Source organism: Nicotiana attenuata, chromosome 1 (genome assembly GCF_001879085.1).
Source record: "Nicotiana attenuata strain UT chromosome 1, NIATTr2, whole genome shotgun sequence".
NCBI lineage: Eukaryota > Viridiplantae > Streptophyta > Magnoliopsida > Solanales > Solanaceae > Nicotiana > Nicotiana attenuata.
In genome coordinates, this window is record NC_031989.1 from 9,357,965 (window position 1) to 9,376,339 (window position 18,375).

Sequence of the window (18,375 nt, forward strand, 5' to 3'; positions counted from 1 at the left end):
TGCTGTTATGTTCCAATTCCTAAATACCTGTGGCATCGGGATTAATGGCAACGGTGGTCTTCTGAGGACTAAGGTGGTTTAACAGAAAATCAGAAGTATGTTTCCTTAATACAGAATGAAAGTTGAAAAGGTAGATGATGACACTTACAGTGTGAGTACAGGCATGAGAGCACAGATTACAGAGCAAACTCTTGATATGTATCGAGGAGGAGGAGTCATTCCATCAGCAATTCCACGACTCCTAACCAGCTCAAAGTACTCTCGTGCACCCATAAAAACAGCTGCAGCAAGGGCAACAGTGAAAACCCATCCTCCAGCCAATACCACACCTCCGACAGAAATACCTATACCAAGTCCAAAGACTACCCTTTTCTTCAGTTGACTATTTTTCTGCTTAAGTTCAGAAGTGGGAATTTCCCTCGCCGTTGTACTGTTGCCTTTGTTGACTTCCTACAACATAATTATCTCAGTGATTCCAATTCAATTATCTACTTTGACCATGACATGCATAGATCTGTTGGGAATAATCCTCCCACAGAAATAATATTAACGGTAATAACAGCGGAATAATAATGTAGTACCGAGATACGGTAATCAACAAGAATAAAAAAAGAACAACAAGGACACAAAGATTTTTAACGTGGAAAACCTTCTGAATAAGGGAAAAAACCACGAGCCCGAGAGGAGCAAAGTAATCCACTATAATGAGGAATTTTACACTCAATAGTCCGAGTAAAATACTCCAGGGACCACTATACACTCAAAAGAAATAACCCTCTTTTAAGATTTCCACCTCACTACAATATCGCTCACACTCTCTATTCTCCCTACACAATCTATATTTCTCACAATGTTTGAGAAATACTCTCTGCAACTANATGGTTTTGTGGAAGGAGGACCTTTTCTCTAGCTAACCATTTGGGGTTATGACTTCCACGTGAGGTTTTTGTATTTTTAAGTACGATAATGAAAAATTGGACAAGAGTTAGAATGTATTACATATCCATTAGCCGTAGAAATATGCCGAAAGAAATCTTTTTTTGTTAAGGTGAAGGGAAATACTTGACGTGTACATTATCTTGGGACAACAAACAGGTAAACTAGACACTATTTGGGGACAACTCAAAAAGGAAAAGTGAGAAGTAAGCTTTTGAAATGGGCAGAGTTTTAATGGTTCACTAATAAGGCAAAATAATTCAAGTACTTCCAAAATAAAACACAATTTTAAGTGTTTAACTCTAGTGGCAATCTCTTCCACTCTTTCCAATTTGTGCCTTATCGACTAAAAGAGTTTTAAAATTAGTTTAGTCATTAGTGTTTTTTTCCTTCTAAAATTAAGAATAGTTTAGTCATTAGTGTTTTTTTCCTTCTAAAATTAAGAAGAAAACAATAAACTTATCTTTCTTTATGCAGTAAAATTAATTCATTTCACATACAAAGTAAGGATGTAACATTAGATTGGAGACTACTCTTGCAAAAAGTTTTTGTTAACATTTCTTTTGATAACATCTTCTTGCAAGAAGTTAAAATAACTTCTCTAGCTTAAAACCACTATCTGGAAACACCAAAAAGCTAGTAATAAAGGACATATAGAACCTTAAATGTTCTTTCTCAGAATAGATATTATGTATCCGAAGAGAACAATTCTGGAAACAGCAAAATCTTGGGAGAACTCCTGTGTGTGAACTCCTGTGAGTGAACTCCTGTATGCGCAATAGGGTGATTCGTGTCTCAAATAGGTAATAACTGCGTATGAATTAAAAAGATTATATACAAGACTGCAACTTTGAGTTGTCGTTGGACACCATACGTAAGGGCTGTCCCACTAGTGTCGGTGCCAGACTGTAAATGTGGCACAAATAAAGCATTCCTATGATTCAGTATCCATATTCCGGGGTACTATAGATTCCTTTGTAAAGAACTACATTAATGTCCATAATTATGAATTAGTTCAATGTACTAGCCTAAAGGTAACAACAACAACAAACATCCCTCAATCCCAGCTACTGGGGGTCGCTATATAAATTCTCACTATCCAATGTCTTATGGCTGTCTCGTTCTAGTATTCAATGATTTAGGTTCTCTAGCAGTTTAGGTTCTCTACTTTTCTATCGGCATGAATATCATCAAAGACCATGAATTGAGAATGAGCAATGAAGCTCATAACCTGATTATCATCCTAATAGGGAATGATTGGGGGCGATTGGGATGCTGAAATATAAAAGCTATACCCAAAATATAGCCCACTGAAGACCATGAAAAGCACCTAAGTAGCGCCTTGACCAACATTAATTTCCTGTTGGACACAACAACAACAACAAAAAACCCAGTGACTTCCCACAAGTGGTTCTGGGAGGGTAAGATGTACACAGCCTTACCCTTACGCTAGAAGGGCAGAGAGGCTCCAATTGTTGGAACACAGATACAAATATCATAATTAAAGGAGACACACACGTAGCTAACACAAGATTATAGTACATATTTTTTTCAACAACAAAAGAACAACGTAGTTATAGCGACTACTTCAAAAGACATAAGAAAACATACTCCATTAGTTTATGGATTCTTAAGATCCTGCCAACAATTTTTCTTCAATATTTCTACTTGATCTAGTTTTTCTTCATAACTTCAGAAATTTAATTCTGGACGCCTAAATAACTGAGTACTTAAAAAAGGAAGACAATCTTTGTCCTTCGTCTGACCATTTGAGGGTTACTTGAGAGAACATGACGCAAACAATGGATTATGAAAATGGGATTAAGGAATTTTATGTTTTATAGAAGAGATATCATGTCTGGAATTTCAAAAGTACAAACTTGCGTGCATGTCCAACACATGTCAGTGTTTCACTGGAGCACATTGATGAGTAACTTGAATCCAGATCATGATAAACGTGTGTGTCTGTGTACATATATACACATACACTTCTTTAAATAACCGAGAAATACTCGAGGGACACTGTCACATGGTCTGAAACTCAATCGATAATGGGTCTACCCTCTACCCTTCTCCACTTAAATGCCACACTTTTGTCTACAGCAGGTTTCAAACCCATGACGAGTGCCTAACCCACACGTCACGCGCTGCATTAATACACTAGACCAAAGCCCTGGGGGCTAGCCCATATGTATATACTTTTTTATTTCTAAACAATCAGAACAAAGGGCATCAGTTCTTACTAGTGTTCAGAGCAGGTACTGCCAAACCGCATCTCAACTTAACCCAGAAACAAGGGAGATAGCCACAATAAAAGAGCCCAAACATGGCACTAGTAAGTTGAGCAAAACGAGGAATTCCCCTTTGCATCAACAGTGCCATTGCAACAACAAAAGCCGCAGAGGTAACAGAAACATCAATCTGACCTAAATATCTGACAAAAAATTCGAAGAGTAATCAATTAGAAAACCTTCAAATTAACAAATTCCAGAAAATAAATAAATCATAAACGACAAGAAAGAAATAACAACTAAAACAACTCTAAGATATTGTATGCTGGCCTCAAGCATGATTATCAAGGTACTATAGATTGAAACCACTGTCCATTTACTGGGGAAGAACAAAGCCTAATTGTAGACGAAAATCATACATAGGGTCTGACCATAGGGGAAGCATGATAAAAGTATCAGTGTCTTCAGGTTGCTGTTAATCCAAGTAAAGAGAAGACCTTCAAGATGACATTCATAGCTCTGTAAAAAATTTGTCCCATTAACTCTTCTTGAAGTGATAAATTTTGCCGTTTCTAACCTAAAGGATAAAGCAAAGACATGGGACTGTCTAAACAAGCAAGTTCAACCACAACAAAAGGGTTTAATCATGTGGCAGGTTCCCGGTTTAAATTGAGATGCACAAAATGGGTCATAATTCTTCAAAGTATTGGAGTCCGAAAAGAATAGAAAAGAAGACAAGAGGTTACACACAATGTTGGCTAGCACAGGTATCTGACGTTCAATGCACAAATGAATGACGGATCAAGTCATCATTTTCTAGCGTTATTGGCCTAATTTTCTAAAAGGCTGAGAAATACAGTCACAGTTATGCAGGTCTTCCCAATGGAATGCACGGTTCACATTTTGTATAAATCAAAGTCTTTCCGCTGATAATTCTGGTGAGGGTCAGTGCGACAGCAAATAAATAATCTATTTATCTTAATGAGCAAAGGTCACGAATATTGAATGATATCATGAAGTAAACGTCAAAAATATTTTCTGTCCATGCATATATCCATTTTGTTTAAAGCGTTACATTGATCCATCAACGTACAATAGATGATGCAGGCATGAAATCTTGCTGTTATTGTTTTTTTTGATAAGGTCTTGCTGTTATTGTTCCAATTCCTAAATACCTGTGGCATGGGATTAATGGCACGGTGTCTTCTGAGGACTAAGGTGGTTTAACAGAAAATCAGAAGTATGTTTCCTTAATACAGAATGAAAGTTGAAAAGGTAGATGATGACACTTACAGTGTGAGTACAGGCATGAGAGCACAGATTACAGAGCAAACTCTTGATATGTATCGAGGAGGAGGAGTCATTCCATCAGCAATTCCACGACTCCTAACCAGCTCAAAGTACTCTCGTGCACCCATAAAAACAGCTGCAGCAAGGGCAACAGTGAAAACCCATCCTCCAGCCAATACCACACCTCCGACAGAAATACCTATACCAAGTCCAAAGACTACCCTTTTCTTCAGTTGACTATTTTTCTGCTTAAGTTCAGAAGTGGGAATTTCCCTCGCCGTTGTACTGTTGCCTTTGTTGACTTCCTACAACATAATTATCTCAGTGATTCCAATTCAATTATCTACTTTGACCATGACATGCATAGATCTGTTGGGAATAATCCTCCCACAGAAATAATATTAACGGTAATAACAGCGGAATAATAATGTAGTACCGAGATACGGTAATCAACAAGAATAAAAAAAGAACAACAAGGACACAAAGATTTTTAACGTGGAAAACCTTCTGAATAAGGGAAAAAACCACGAGCCCGAGAGGAGCAAAGTAATCCACTATAATGAGGAATTTTACACTCAATAGTCCGAGTAAAATACTCCAGGGACCACTATACACTCAAAAGAAATAACCCTCTTTTAAGATTTCCACCTCACTACAATATCGCTCACACTCTCTATTCTCCCTACACAATCTATATTTCTCACAATGTTTGAGAAATACTCTCTGCAACTACTGCATTGCTTTTCTTTCTGTGTGTATTAAATGAAGAAGCCGAGAGCCTCCTTTTATAGGGTGAAGTTGCCGCCCACTTGACCAATAAGGAGCATTGGTTCATTTGCAATTTGAATTGCAACTTGCCAATTTGCATTCTTGCAAATTGTTTGGCAAAACCGGTTCGGAGATTTGGAATCTAACTTCATCTTCTTCTTTTTTTCTTTTCTTTTTCTTTATTATTATGGGGATGGACCCCACAATCTCCCCCTCCTAACCCATTCACCGAAAGGAGGTAACACTGGACTTCTAACTTGAGTGCATGCCGATAAGTTCTTTGCACAACTCGAACTTGTCTCTTGGTACCACCTTGGTCTGCAGCATTCTCACTTGTGGAGATCTTCAGGACTTGCAGAGATTCACTCCCTACCTTTTCTCGGATCCAATGATATCTTACATCGATATGTTTGGTTCTTGCATGGTACATGGAGTTCTTGCTCAAGTCTATTGCACTTTGACTGTCACAATAGACAACATACTCCTTCAGCTGCAAGCCAAGCTCTTGAAGGAACCGTTTCAGCCATATCATCTCCTTGCCAGCTTCTGTAGCGGCAATGTGCTCCGCTTCAGTTGTAGAGAGTGCGACACACTTCTGCAACCTCGACTGTCATGATATAGCTCCCCCTGAAAATGTAAACAAATATCCAGTAGTGGATTTTCTGTTATCATTGTCACCTGCCATATCTGCATCTTTATAGCCTTTCAAGACTGGATCAGATCCTCCAAAGCACAAACAATCTCTTGCGGTACCTATCAGGTACCTGAGTATCCACTTGACTGCTTCCCAGTGTTCTTTTCCAGTATTTTCAAGAAACCTGCTGACAACACCAACTGCGTGAGCAATATCAGGTCTAGTGCATACCATTGCATACATCAAACTTCCGACGGCAAAAGAATAAGTAACTTTGGTCATGCTCTCCTTTTCCTCCATTGTTGTAGGACACATCTTCTTGCTCAACTTCAGATGACTAGTAAGAGTGTGTTGACTGGCTTAGCATTCTTCATGTTGAAGCGTTCTAGTACACGTTCAATGTACTTCTCCTAAGACAGCCACAACTTTCTGCTTGTTCGCTCTCGAACAATCTTCAATCCCAGAATTTGTTGTGTTGGACCCAAGTCATTAAATGACTTGGACAAATCTTTCTTCAACTTTGCAATCAGCTTCTTGTCTTGTCCTACAATCAACATGTCATCCACATACAACAAAAATATAATAAAATTTTTATCAGAAAATCTTTTGAAGTATACACATGGATCGGAATAGGTCTTTATGTATGTTTGACTTTTCATGAATGAGCCAAACTTCGTATACTTGGTGCCTGCTTCAACCGATAAAGACTCTTATTCAATTTGCACACCATGTGTTTCATTCCAGCTACTTCAAATCCTTCTGGCTGCTCCAAATAAATCTCCTCTTCTAAATCTCCATGAAGAAATGCAGTTTTCACATCCAACTGCTCCACTTCAAGATCTAGGCTAGCTGCTAAGCTCAAGATTGTACGAATATAAGTCATTTTGACAACAGGTGAGAAAATTTCATCAAAAGCAATACCTTTCTTCTGTTCGAAGCCTTTAACGACCAATTGAGCTTTGTATCTGACCAGCTTGCCATTTCCATCTTTCTTGAGTTTAAAGACCCACTTGCATTTGAGTGGTCTTTTACCCTTTGGAAGTTCAACCAGCTTGTACGTGCCATTTTTCTGTAGAGATTCCATCTCTTCTTGCATGGCTTTCATCCACTGGTTCTTTTCTGGATGGGACAACACCTCCTTAAGGCTTTCTGGCTCCCCCTCATCACTGATGAGGACGTACTCTGTGGAAGGGTACCTGCATTACTCTACCCTTGGCCTTTCCGATCTCCTCAGGGGTTGAGGTTGTTCTTCTCCTCTGAGTGGGGTGCTCCACTTGCTCGACATCATCATCAAGTTGCTCCCCCTGCTCAATAACCTCACCAGGTTTCTCCCCCTGCTCGGCAACCTCGTCGACCCTACTTTCTGCACTTGTGGGATTGTTAAAAGTAGAAGGAATAGTAAAAAGGTTAGGGATTATACCATTCTTGGCCTTCTCTAACTGATCATCTACAGCTCCAACTTCACTTTCTCGGAAGATTACATCTCTGCTTTTGATGACCTTTTCTTTACTGGATCCCACAATCTGTACCCGAACTCTTCATCTCCATATCCGATGAATATGCAGGGAACGGATTTATCATCCAACTTTGTTCTCTGCTCCTTTGGTACATGTGCAAAAACTCTGCAACCGAACACCTTCAGATGTTTGCACACCTTCAGATGTGAGTAGGACATCTCCTTGTTGGTCCAAACTCTCTCTGGGATGTCAAACTCCAATGGAACTGATGGACACCTATTGATCAGGTAACAGGTTGTCCGAACTGCTTCACCCCAGAATGACTTAGGCAGTTTAGCCATTCTGAGCATGCTTCTCACCCTCTCAACAATGGTGCGGTTCATCCTCTCAACTGCGCCATTGTGTTGTGGAGTTCCCGGAACTATCTTTTCATGTCTGATCCCATGATCTTCCAATTCCCTTGAAGTGTACTCACCTCCATTGTCACTTCGGAGATGCTTTAGCTTTCGACCCGTCTCCCTTTCTACCAGAGCATGAAGAAAACTTGAAACACCTGATCTTTGGTTTTCAAGATATAAACCCACAATTTACGTGAAGCATCATCAATAAAAGTAACAAAATATTTGTTACCGCCCATTGATTCAATTTCCATTGGACTACAAACATCAGAATATACTAAATCTAAGTATATTCAATTTTCTTCCAGATGATGTCTGAAATGAGACTCTATGCTGCTTACCAAATAAACAGTAGTCACAAGGTTTTACTATTGTACCTTTGGCAAAAGAGATGAGTGATTTCCCAGCAAGAATCTGCAATCCCTTCTCGCTCATATAACCCATTCTTTTGTGCCACATATCTGCAGAAATCTCATCTTGTGCCGCGTTCAATTCACCTCGGCATATTTCTGCATTTGTCTTGTACAACGTGCCACGAGCAACTCCCTTTGCAATCACCAATAATCCCTTGGTGAGTCTCGACTTTTGATTTGCAAAATAGTTCTCATACCCATCTCGGTCCAAAGCAATTCCCGAGATCAAGTTCATCCGCAAATCAGGTACATGCTGCACGTGCTTTAGAACCAATGTGCATCCGACATTTGTCTTGATACAAATGTCACCAATCCCCGCAATCTTTGAGTAACTTGTGTGACCCATTCTCACAGTGTCGAAATCACCTGCTACATATCTGCAAAAAAAATCTCTTACCGGTGTGGGGTAAGATGACGATGTGTCAACCACCCATTCCGACTCTGGACCTGCCAAGTGCATGCATTCCTCTTCGTCATTTATGGAGAGAACAACATTATCATTATTTTGCACCATGGCGGTTGTGTTGTCGTCATTCTTCTGGCCACTGCTTTCACCTTTGCCCTTCCTTAGATTTGGGCAGTCTCTTTTGAAGTGACCTGGTTGATCGCAATTGTAGCAATTTCTGGCTTTTGACTTGGATCGGTTCCTGGATTTCCCACGAGCTCCAGATCTACCATAATTGCTTGAACTCCTTTGATAACTCCTGCCTCTACCTTCTGTGATGAGAGCATGTCCTTGATTTTCAGGCTTCTTTCTCATCTTCTCATTGAGTAGAAGAGCCGATGTGACGTCTTTCAACTCAATGGTAGTCTTACCGTGCAGGATGGTTGTTGCCGAATTATCGTACGAAGATGGCAACAAGTTCAACAGCAAAATGGCCTTATCTTCTTCCTCGATTTTCACTCCGAGGTTGGCAAGCTGTGTGATTAGTCCGTTAAACACATTTAAATGTGACAAAAAATTCATACCTTCACCCATGTGTAGGGCGTATAACTGCTTCTTCAGGTACAATTTATTTGTCAGCGTTTTGGACATGTATAGGCTTTCCAACCTTGTCCAAATACCACATGCGGTGTCTTCATCAATGATGTTATTTACCACATCATCTGATAAGTGCAACCTGATTGCACTAGCAGTCTTTTTATCCAAGTCAGCCCAATCCTCAGCTTTCATGGTATCAGGCTTTTTGGCATCAGCATCTAGTACCTTGTGTAATCCCTATTGAATGAGCGGATCCCTCATCCTTCTTTGCCATGTTGAGAAACCGCTATCTCCGTTAAACTTTGCTACCTCGTACTTTACTCCCGACATTTTTGTTTTTCACTTAGTATAGTACTATCGACAGTGAATAATATTTCTGTGAACGAGCAGAACTACGCTCTGATACCAGTTGTTGGGAATAATCCCCCCACAGAAATAATATTAACGGTAATAACAGCGGAATAATAATATAGTACAGAGATACGGTAATCAACAAGAATAAAAAAAGAACAACAAGGACACAAAGATTTTTAACGTGGAAAACCCTTCTGAATAAGGGAAAAAACCACGAGCCCGAGAGGAGCAAAGTAATCCACTATAATGAGGAATTTTACACCCAGTAGTCCGAGTAAAATACTCCAGGGACCACTATACACTCAAAAGAAATAACCCTCTTTTAAGATTTCCACCTCACTACAATATCGCTCACACTCTCCATTCTCCCTGCGCAGTCTATATTTCTCACAATGTCTGAGAAATACTCTTAGCAACTACTGCGTTGCTTTTCTTTCTGTGTGTATTAAATGAAGAAGCCGAGAGCCTCCTTTTATAGGGTGAAGTTGCCGCCCACTTGACCAATCAGGAACATTGGTTCATTTGCAATTTGAATTGCAACTTGCCAATTTGCATTCTTGCAAATTGTTTGGCAAAACCGATTCGGAGATTTGGAATCTAACTTCATCTTCTTCTTTTTTTCTTTTCTTTTTTTTTATTATTATGGGGATGGACCCCACAAGATCAAACCAAGATAAGAAGAAAAAAACGCTTATATAACTCCCAAATGTGACTAATTAGATCAAACAGCCACACACACCCATTGGTTGATGCAACAGTTAACTTAGTAATAAAGCGTTTGTTAAAGCTGAACCACTCATTATCATCAAATGAGAAGTAGGGATCCTGTTTCATCTTATATTCAACTTAAATAATTACTATCATGATTTTGCAGACATTTTCTTCTAACAATCAAAAATAAAATTTATAAAACTCTCAAGCCAAACTAACAAGGACTAATAGTTACCTCATTGGGTTCAGCACGAGCAACGGCAGTGATAATTCGAGGATGTTTCAAGAAAATGGTTCTGGGTATGATACCCGAAACCTCTCTCCTAAGTCTGGACCCATAAAGAAAAAGCCCAATTCTTGGAATTGAGCATCTGGGTCGGGTCAAAATTAAGGTTCTGGATGAGGTAGAAGGAGAATGGGAATTGGAGAGGGAAGTGAGGGAAAGAGGAAGCAGCTTGAATCTATCAAAATCTATACAAGAAGAAGCCATTATATGAAATTGAGGGTATTGATGATATGGAGTTGTATTAAGCTTTATTTAGAAGCCTGTTTGAAGGATGAAATCAAGATTCGCCATTTGTTTGAATGGTAAGTGGAGAGAGAATGTAATGAGGAAGAGGATATGCGTACAATGAGTAGTAAGTGATAAAAGACGGGATGGGTTGGTATTTGAGCACCGCTACTTACATAGGAATTAGCAACACCTTTTTGTTTTTAGCGGTTTTTGCTTCCTCATTTTTTTAATATGGAAAATGTTCAATTTTGCTCATGAATTTTGGGAAATTGTCTAAAAAAAAATTTAATACGTGGGCCTTTTTAGAAAAAAAATATGGGGGGATTTACATCTATACCCACTTTTCGAGTCACGTTTTAATTTATATCCGCTTTGCAATATTTACCTAGCTATACTATTAGAGAAACTTATTTACCACTTCCTTAAAAATTACATTCTCTATCTATATTTACTACTTATATACAAAACCTTAAAAAAGAGCATCCCTTAAATTTAGCATGTAACTGATATAGTCCCCCTCCCACATTGCCCCCTCCCCCCTCCCCTTCTCACTCTCACGTTATCAATTATAGAAAACCCCTACAATCACATTTTCAACACATTTTAAAAAAAGATTTCAAAATATTCCTTTCTCTTTCATATAAATCAACCCAAACCTCTCCCACTTCATACAATATATCAACATTATCTCTAAAATTGCAGCATGAAAGGTGCTTTATTAACAGTCATTAAAAAGTTTCGAAGCTTTGAATTCAATATTCAGATTTTAAGAATTTGTGAGTTGTTTGGATTGAGTGTTCTTGTAAATGACTAAAAATATACCTTGAAGTTTATATTTTAATTTTAAGGGAGATTGGTTAAGTTCAAAGTTGTTTTTAGTTAAAGTTTTCAGATTGAAACTCGAAGAAGAAGTTGTTTTAGAATTGTATCACGATTGTATACTAATTGTATCACAATTGTATCAATATTCGAATTTTATGAATTTGTGATTTGTTTGGATTGAGTTTTCTTCCAAACGATTGAGAATATACTTTGGAGTTTATATCTCAATTTTGAGGGAATTTGGTCAAGTTTAGAGTTGGTAGTAGTAGTAGTAGTAGTTAAGAATTGAATTAGGATTGTATGGTAATTGTATCACAATTGCATTAAAATTCTTTGAGGACTATATAGAATTGTATTATAGTTGTATCTGATGCATCAATAATACCTGATAGAATATTAATACAAGTTTAATAAAATATGTGTATCAAAATTGTATCAAATTTTTATTGGTTTGTATGTTTTTTGTATATGATTTGTTCTTTCTCCTCGATTTTTAATCTGAAAATAAAAATTATGGTTATTGGTGGTTTTGTGCTGTTTTTTATGGAGTTTGTTGCTGGTTTTAGGTGGAATTTCATATTGAAACTTGAAAAGGAAGAAGTTCATAATTATATCAAATTTATATCAGAACTGTATCGAAATTATTTTCAAATTGTATAATAAATGTATGATAATTGTATATATATTGTATAAGGTTTACTTTTTTAGAAAATATCACCGTACACAAAATAAGCATTTCTTTGGTGTGGATTTATTTGTTTCCATTTCAATAGCGATTACGGCTTCATATTTGCTTCTAAACTGCATTCGTCCATTTGTATTTTCTCTTGTGGATTCTTGTACCAATAGCAAAAATCTTATATTAGATTTTTGAAAAATTGGAAGAAGAATTTGGTAAAATAATATTTGAAGAAGAATTTGCTTTCAGATCTGGTAGAAGAGGCGGGAGAGAGGAGATGAGAGAAAAAAGGGAAAAAATATAATTGAATCCCTTAATTGAAGGCATTAATAATGGGTTAGAAGTCTTTTAATAGGGAATGTATACAATAACCTAGATACTTTTTAAAAACTACAAAATTGAGAGAAAATAGATAAATAAGTTCCTATTATAGTATATATAAGAAAAATTCCAAAAAAAAATTGCAAGCGTACCCACTTTTTGCGTAAACTTCAGGCATACGGGTCTGAAGTAGCAAACGCAATCACGCAAACTTCAGCATTCTAGTAGACGGGCCTGAAGTTGTTTGTAATTGCTGAACTTAAGCATTCTACTAGCTGAAGTTTTGTTCTCTATTTGCTGAACTTCAGCATGTTTTAGCTTCAGTTTTGTCTTGGATTCAATAGTTTTGTCGTAAGGCTTTTTCAAAAACTTCAGCAGAAGATGCTGAAGTTATTTAGTTCATTTGTAAAAACTTCAGCACTAAAATAAGCTAAAATTTTGTCCTGAATTCATTAGTTTTATCAAAGCTTTTTCAAAAACTTCTTCTGCTGAAGTTGTCTACAAACTTCAGCTTATTTGGCGGACAACCTGCTTTTCCTGATAATAAAGAGACTTCTTCTAGGATTTCTATGACAGTAGCAAATGATGGTCTCGTACAAGGAACTGTGTTGGTGCAGTCCCCTATTAACCTGAAGAGCATAACAACATGGTATCAATGTAGCTACAAAAGTTCCTTGTCCAATATTTTTATCATCATCTTCTAAAAGCAAAAACATCGTAAACTATTGTGCCTTCTGTATTCATGTGAATCTTAAATTGTTGAATGTTTAAGCAGCAGCATAAACATAACTTTGACAGTAGAACACTTTCCACAATTCTCCACTAAACTTCTATCAAATGATTTGGTAGTGAAGAGCAGAATAAAGAGTAGAAAAGAAAGGAGGAAGAAAGGAGCGCACAGGTAGGTAGCAGGAAGAAGGAGGCGCCTGAAGTTGTAAAAATTAGGGTATAGGTTAAATAATTTTAAAAATATGGGTATAGGTTAAATGGGGACGACCAAATAGGACGCCCCGCGCAATTTTTTCAAAAAATATAGATCTCAAATCACCATTGAACTATGCAGTATGATCTAAATTTACCCTTAAACTTTGTGAAATAGTCCAAATTGACAACTATTTTTCTTGATCGTCATCCTTAATCTCTCTAAATTGACCATCACCATGACGATTAATTCTCTCCCTCTTAAAAATACAATTTCTTGTTTTGACTTTTGCTCTGACTTCTTCTCATCTAAGCATTTGCTTCAGCCTCGACCACATTTACTCCTTCTCTTAAATGAATTTGTTTTAGCGTTAGGAGGTTAATGTGAAGCTTTGACGCTATTAATTTCGTTGTGCAATCGACATTATTTGAATTCCATTTATTGTAGTGCTACTGCTTGAATAGTGACCCTTTTCGTCAAAGTTTAGGAGCAAATGTGTACCTTTTCACATGGTTTAATTACTTGTAATTGAGGCTCATGTATTAAAAAGTTTATGCCCTTACGAAAGTTTACAAGTACTAGGTGATTTTCTTTAGGAAGTGTTAAATTATGGTAAAGAAATGTAGTAGTAAATAATATTCCCTCCATTTAATTTGTATTTTGTATATGCCCATCTCTCATTGTTAATTTATTCAACATTTTGTATTTGCATTTCTTTTTTAAAATTTTCTATTTTATAATGGTGTGTAAATGGTTATGCCAGAGTGAAAAGTAAAAGGTAAATTGGCTAGGGAAAAGGGACAAATATAATTTGTTACTTTCGGATATTATTTATATATAATGTTGGTTATACTATTAGAGGTCAAATTTACCCTACTATTAACAAACTTTTAAAAATTACATTGAGAGGTAATTTGTAAAAGATTGCGAGAAAATTTGGCTACGATAGGAGTAAATTTGGGAAAACAGTATAAGGGAGGTTAGAGGTTCTTTCTCTGTTGTACCTCTGTCCATCCCACAGAAACAAAGATCGCGGGTTTTACAAGACAGAAAACCCTTGTATAGTTCCATCAAAACCCCAAGTTCCATTGTACCCAAGAAATGGCAAAACCGAATCTTTCAGACTCAGAAACAGAAGAGAGAAACTCAGGCTCAAGCTCGGACTCAGGGGACTCCCCGGTGGAAATGGAACCCCAAAGTACCGGGAAAATCACAGAGTATGAGAAACAAAGAATGAAGAGAATTCAAGAAAACAAAGCAAGAATGGAGGCTATGGGTCTCCATAATATGGCAACTTCTTTGATGGGTTCTTCCCAGAAACCCCAGAAAAAAGGCAAGGACAAAAAGGGGAAAAAGAAAGTGGTTGATGAAGATGAAGATTATGAGCCAGCTCAAAGTGAGGACCTTTCAAGTGCTTCAGGCGAAGAAGATGAACAAAATGATGTGGATTATGATGTTTCAAAGTCCCAATTGAAAAAGGTACAACCTTTTTACTTTTTCTGTTGATTAACTAAAATCAGACTAAGGTAATTTGTTTTTGCATCTGAAAGATTTTAGCTTTTCTGGTAAAGATTGTAACTTTTTGTGAAATGTACAATTTTTCAGGTGCAAAAGCACAGTATACAGCAAGTAATTTGGTGTGCTTTGAATTTTGCTTTACTTTTACTTCTTTATGTCATTTTGGGTGCACTGATTGTATTATGATAAGAATATTGAGTGTTTTGGCTTGATTTAGATTTCCATGTTGTTAGGTGTCTGTTGTTACAGAGGAAACTGCATGGTTTCTTGTCTGTGTTTTGGGATGAAATTTTTTTTATGAGAGGATGCCATTTTTGGCTGCTGCATTACATGCTGAGTTAATTGCCTATACAGAAAAGGATCATAAAGTTTTCACCTCTTCATTGGTTAAACAGCCCCCCCCCCAACCCCCCCTCCNTTGCCTATACAAGAAAAAGGATCAATTAAAGTTTCACCTCTTCATTGGTTAAACACCGCCCCCCCCCCCAACCCCCCCTCCCCCAACCCCCCCCAAAAAAAAGGAAGGAAAAAAAGAGAAAGAAAGTGAAAGTGTGTGATTTTACGTTCATCTTTTACTATTGAAGAGTTGACATTTAGAGCTCTCAGAATTGTAGCTTAATTTTTGACGAGTGGTCCTTAAGACTTCATGTTGGATGCTCTTCCAGGGAGAGAAACTGCTAAATGTCCCAGGAAGGAGATTGCCTTGTGATATAGTTTTCATGCTTATGATTACAATAAAAATATGTTACATCATTTTCAAAAGAAAAGTAAATGAAGCAACAATGTTTTACCTTTCCATTTATACTGTCTAGTAGAAACTCTTAACTAAGAAATCTAACCTCTTAGAAGAATTATGTTAGTGGTATTTGTTAAATGAGTGAATTCTACACTGATGATGTCAAAAAGCAACTACTATCAAAGGAGTCTATTATGTGCATCCTGAGCTCTGAAACTTGTCATGAAGACAGGCTGCATCCCTTATGTTATCGTGTGTTGAGCATCAGAAAACTGATGTTCCTGAATATTGTTAGCTGGGACAAACAACATGAATGATGTGCATAATACAACTGCTTTAAATTAATGAATCTAAGTACATCCGAATTCTGAGCTGTGGAGTTGTCTGTGCGGAAAGGCTGCCATCATAATGTGCTTGCCCTGCATTTAATCCTTTTTATATGCTTCTGCAGTTGGATAGACAAAATATTCTAGTTTGGTATCCTGTTAATTTTCCTTGGATCTCTTCTTGCAGTCAAAGAAAAAAACTCAAACTCCTAAGAAGAGAGTTTCTAACACTACGGTACCAACTGACACGGATTTTGTGGACGATGATGACGCCTTAATGCAGGTGAAATTCACTATTTTTCAGTCTTATTGACACGCATATACATATATAAAAACGGAAAGATACATCCGCATTACTCTTATGTGGGAGGCTGAGTAAAACTTATGTCTATGCAGGCTATTGCCTTGTCATTACAAGATTCTGCAGGTTTTCTGAATCTTGCAAATAAAGTGCCTACGCAAGTCACTGATGCAGATTCTGCTCATAAGGCCAGTAACGAAAAAACTCTTTCCAAAAAGGCCGGTAATGAAAAAGAAGTAGGTTCCTGCAATCAGGGAGATACTACTGGGAAAAGGAAGAGAAAACAACAGGTACGTTTTATTATTTACTTTACTAAATCAGTGAAAATTCTGAAACTTTCTCATACTCCTTCCTTATGCTTGGGTACTTTACAATTGTATTTAGCAGACAAGAAATCGAGTGCAGATGACTGAGGATGACTTGATTATGCATTTCTTTCAGTTCGATGGTAATGCTGAGTCTGCATTTTAAGATTTATCATCTTGTACATGTGAAAGTGATAAATTATACAGTTTTTGGTCCACAATACTGAAACTTTTTTATGTGATGTAGCATGTACTTCCGGCATGTTGTAGCATCAAATTTCTTTGTTTGCTATTCTAGATTGATTGTATATGCCCTACCGATTAGTTGGTATCTTTCTCACAGAAGCTGGAAAAGGAAGTATAAGTCTCAGAGATTTACGGAGAGTGGCAGCTTCCCATGATTTTACATGGTCAGATGAGGAGATGGCAAAGATGATACATTGCTTTGATTCTAATGGAGATGGAAAGGTACTTGTTTCCTTTAAATTTTAAATTTTTTTGGTTTCTAAACTACAAAAGTATTCCCTATTCAGTGAAGGCCTAAGTTTTGGATAAGATTCAAAGAGGAAGAGATCATGGAGTACTGGTTCTACTAGTATTAAATTTTTATTGCTTTCATGCTTGGGTTGAATGTAGACAAGTCAAAGCAATTAATCATAAACTAGCCATTGAGGCACATTAAGGTGTTTGGGCTTTATAGATTAGGTATTTAGAAAGATTTGGTTAGTTATATGGAGGTAGGTTATCACCCATCTGCAACTGAAAAGAAAAAAAAATGGCTAATCCTGTTTTCTTTTGCTAGGTTTTTGACAATCTTTTCCATGACCTTCAATGGGAGAAAAACTAACTAAAACCTGCACAGTTGTTTTTTCTGGTTCTTTGTTGTAGCTATAGTATTAATTTCGTAAATGATATGTACTAAGACAACAAAAATGATGACAATAATGATTTGGTCAACGTCTATCTGTCCTATAATGTATTATACTTCTAAGTTCGTCAATCATTCTTGTTTTTTCTCATGCCTTTCTACCCTGTTGTAATGGTGTATCGCAGTTGAGTCTGGATGATTTTCGCAAGATTGTGGTCAGATGCAATATGATAAAAGGTTCTGAAGATGCTGCTTGATGATGTATTCAAAGAGTACTTAAATCTTCTAAAGATATAGAGGACTTTGTGTCATATTGGACATGACTGGCTTGGACTTCATGTCACTACCTTAGTGAGAGGGGAAATGTTATAGCTAAAAAAGTTAGATAACTTGAGAAAAAAAAGAAGTTCTCGGAATCTCGCACAAGATGAACTGACAATTGCAACGGGCTTCAAATGATGGCTTCGAGCTTGGATTCAGAAGAGAAGCCATATAGTGATTTTTGCTTAGAATGGAAAGGAAAGAAGGGTTATTTTAACCTTAGATATTAGTACAATCAATAGTATCTTCTCCTTTTGCTTTCATTCTGAATTCTTCCAGCCAACATGTTGTAAATTCTTCAAAAAGACGGCCATTGAATGTTGGAACGCAATGACCTCAGATTAACTCTCTGGTCATAGGAGATATTATCCTCCATTAACTTTAACCAGTTATTTTTGCTTTATTTTCCTTATTAAACGAGGAGCTTTGCTCATTCTTGTATATGCATTTTTGTTATTCATTGTTCTGCCAGGTTGCACCTTCTTTCTCTCAATCAATTACTGAACTATATCTCAGTCTCAAACTTTGAGTCAGCTGTCTGAATCCTCTATCCGCTCTGCTTAACTCA

General features: G+C 37.1%; 2 protein-coding genes across 3 annotated transcripts in view; one reads left to right on the plus strand and one right to left on the minus strand.

Moving 5' to 3' along the window:
* Positions 1-10,838, minus strand: part of LOC109236438 (phosphatidate cytidylyltransferase 4, chloroplastic-like) — a 17,254-nt gene extending 6,416 nt beyond the window's left edge. The window contains exons 1-3 of the mRNA XM_019402647.1: positions 10,410-10,838; positions 4,461-4,762; positions 3,180-3,370 (exon numbers count right to left, since the gene is read on the minus strand). Of these exons, the coding sequence (XP_019258192.1) occupies positions 3,180-3,370; positions 4,461-4,762; positions 10,410-10,664 (748 nt within the window). The 5' untranslated portion in view covers positions 10,665-10,838. The remainder of the gene's footprint in view (positions 1-3,179; positions 3,371-4,460; positions 4,763-10,409) is intronic.
* On the plus strand, positions 14,374-18,271 carry LOC109236513 (centrin-2-like). 2 transcript variants are annotated; one of them, XM_019402735.1, is made up of 6 exons: positions 14,374-14,911; positions 16,200-16,295; positions 16,409-16,603; positions 16,698-16,761; positions 16,962-17,086; positions 17,672-18,271. In XM_019402735.1, the coding sequence occupies exons 1-6, from the start codon at positions 14,534-14,536 to the stop codon at positions 17,741-17,743; spliced, it is 930 nt and encodes a 309-aa protein (XP_019258280.1). In that variant the 5' UTR covers positions 14,374-14,533; the 3' UTR covers positions 17,744-18,271. The 2 variants fall into 2 exon arrangements, with proteins under 2 accessions (XP_019258280.1, XP_019258334.1); XM_019402789.1 differs by having other exon boundaries at positions 14,376-14,911; positions 16,701-16,761.

What these genes read in the sequence shown, in the direction of transcription:
- LOC109236513 (XM_019402735.1), top strand. Translation starts at nt 14,534, where the DNA reads ATGGCAAAACCGAATCTTTCAGACTCAGAAACAGAAGAGAGAAACTCA. An exon ending in ATGATGACGCCTTAATGCAG is followed by an intron (nt 16,296 to 16,408) that starts GTGAAATTCACT and finishes ATGTCTATGCAG; the next exon opens with GCTATTGCCTTGTCATTACA. An exon ending in ATTCTAATGGAGATGGAAAG is followed by an intron (nt 17,087 to 17,671) that starts GTACTTGTTTCC and finishes GGTGTATCGCAG; the next exon opens with TTGAGTCTGGATGATTTTCG.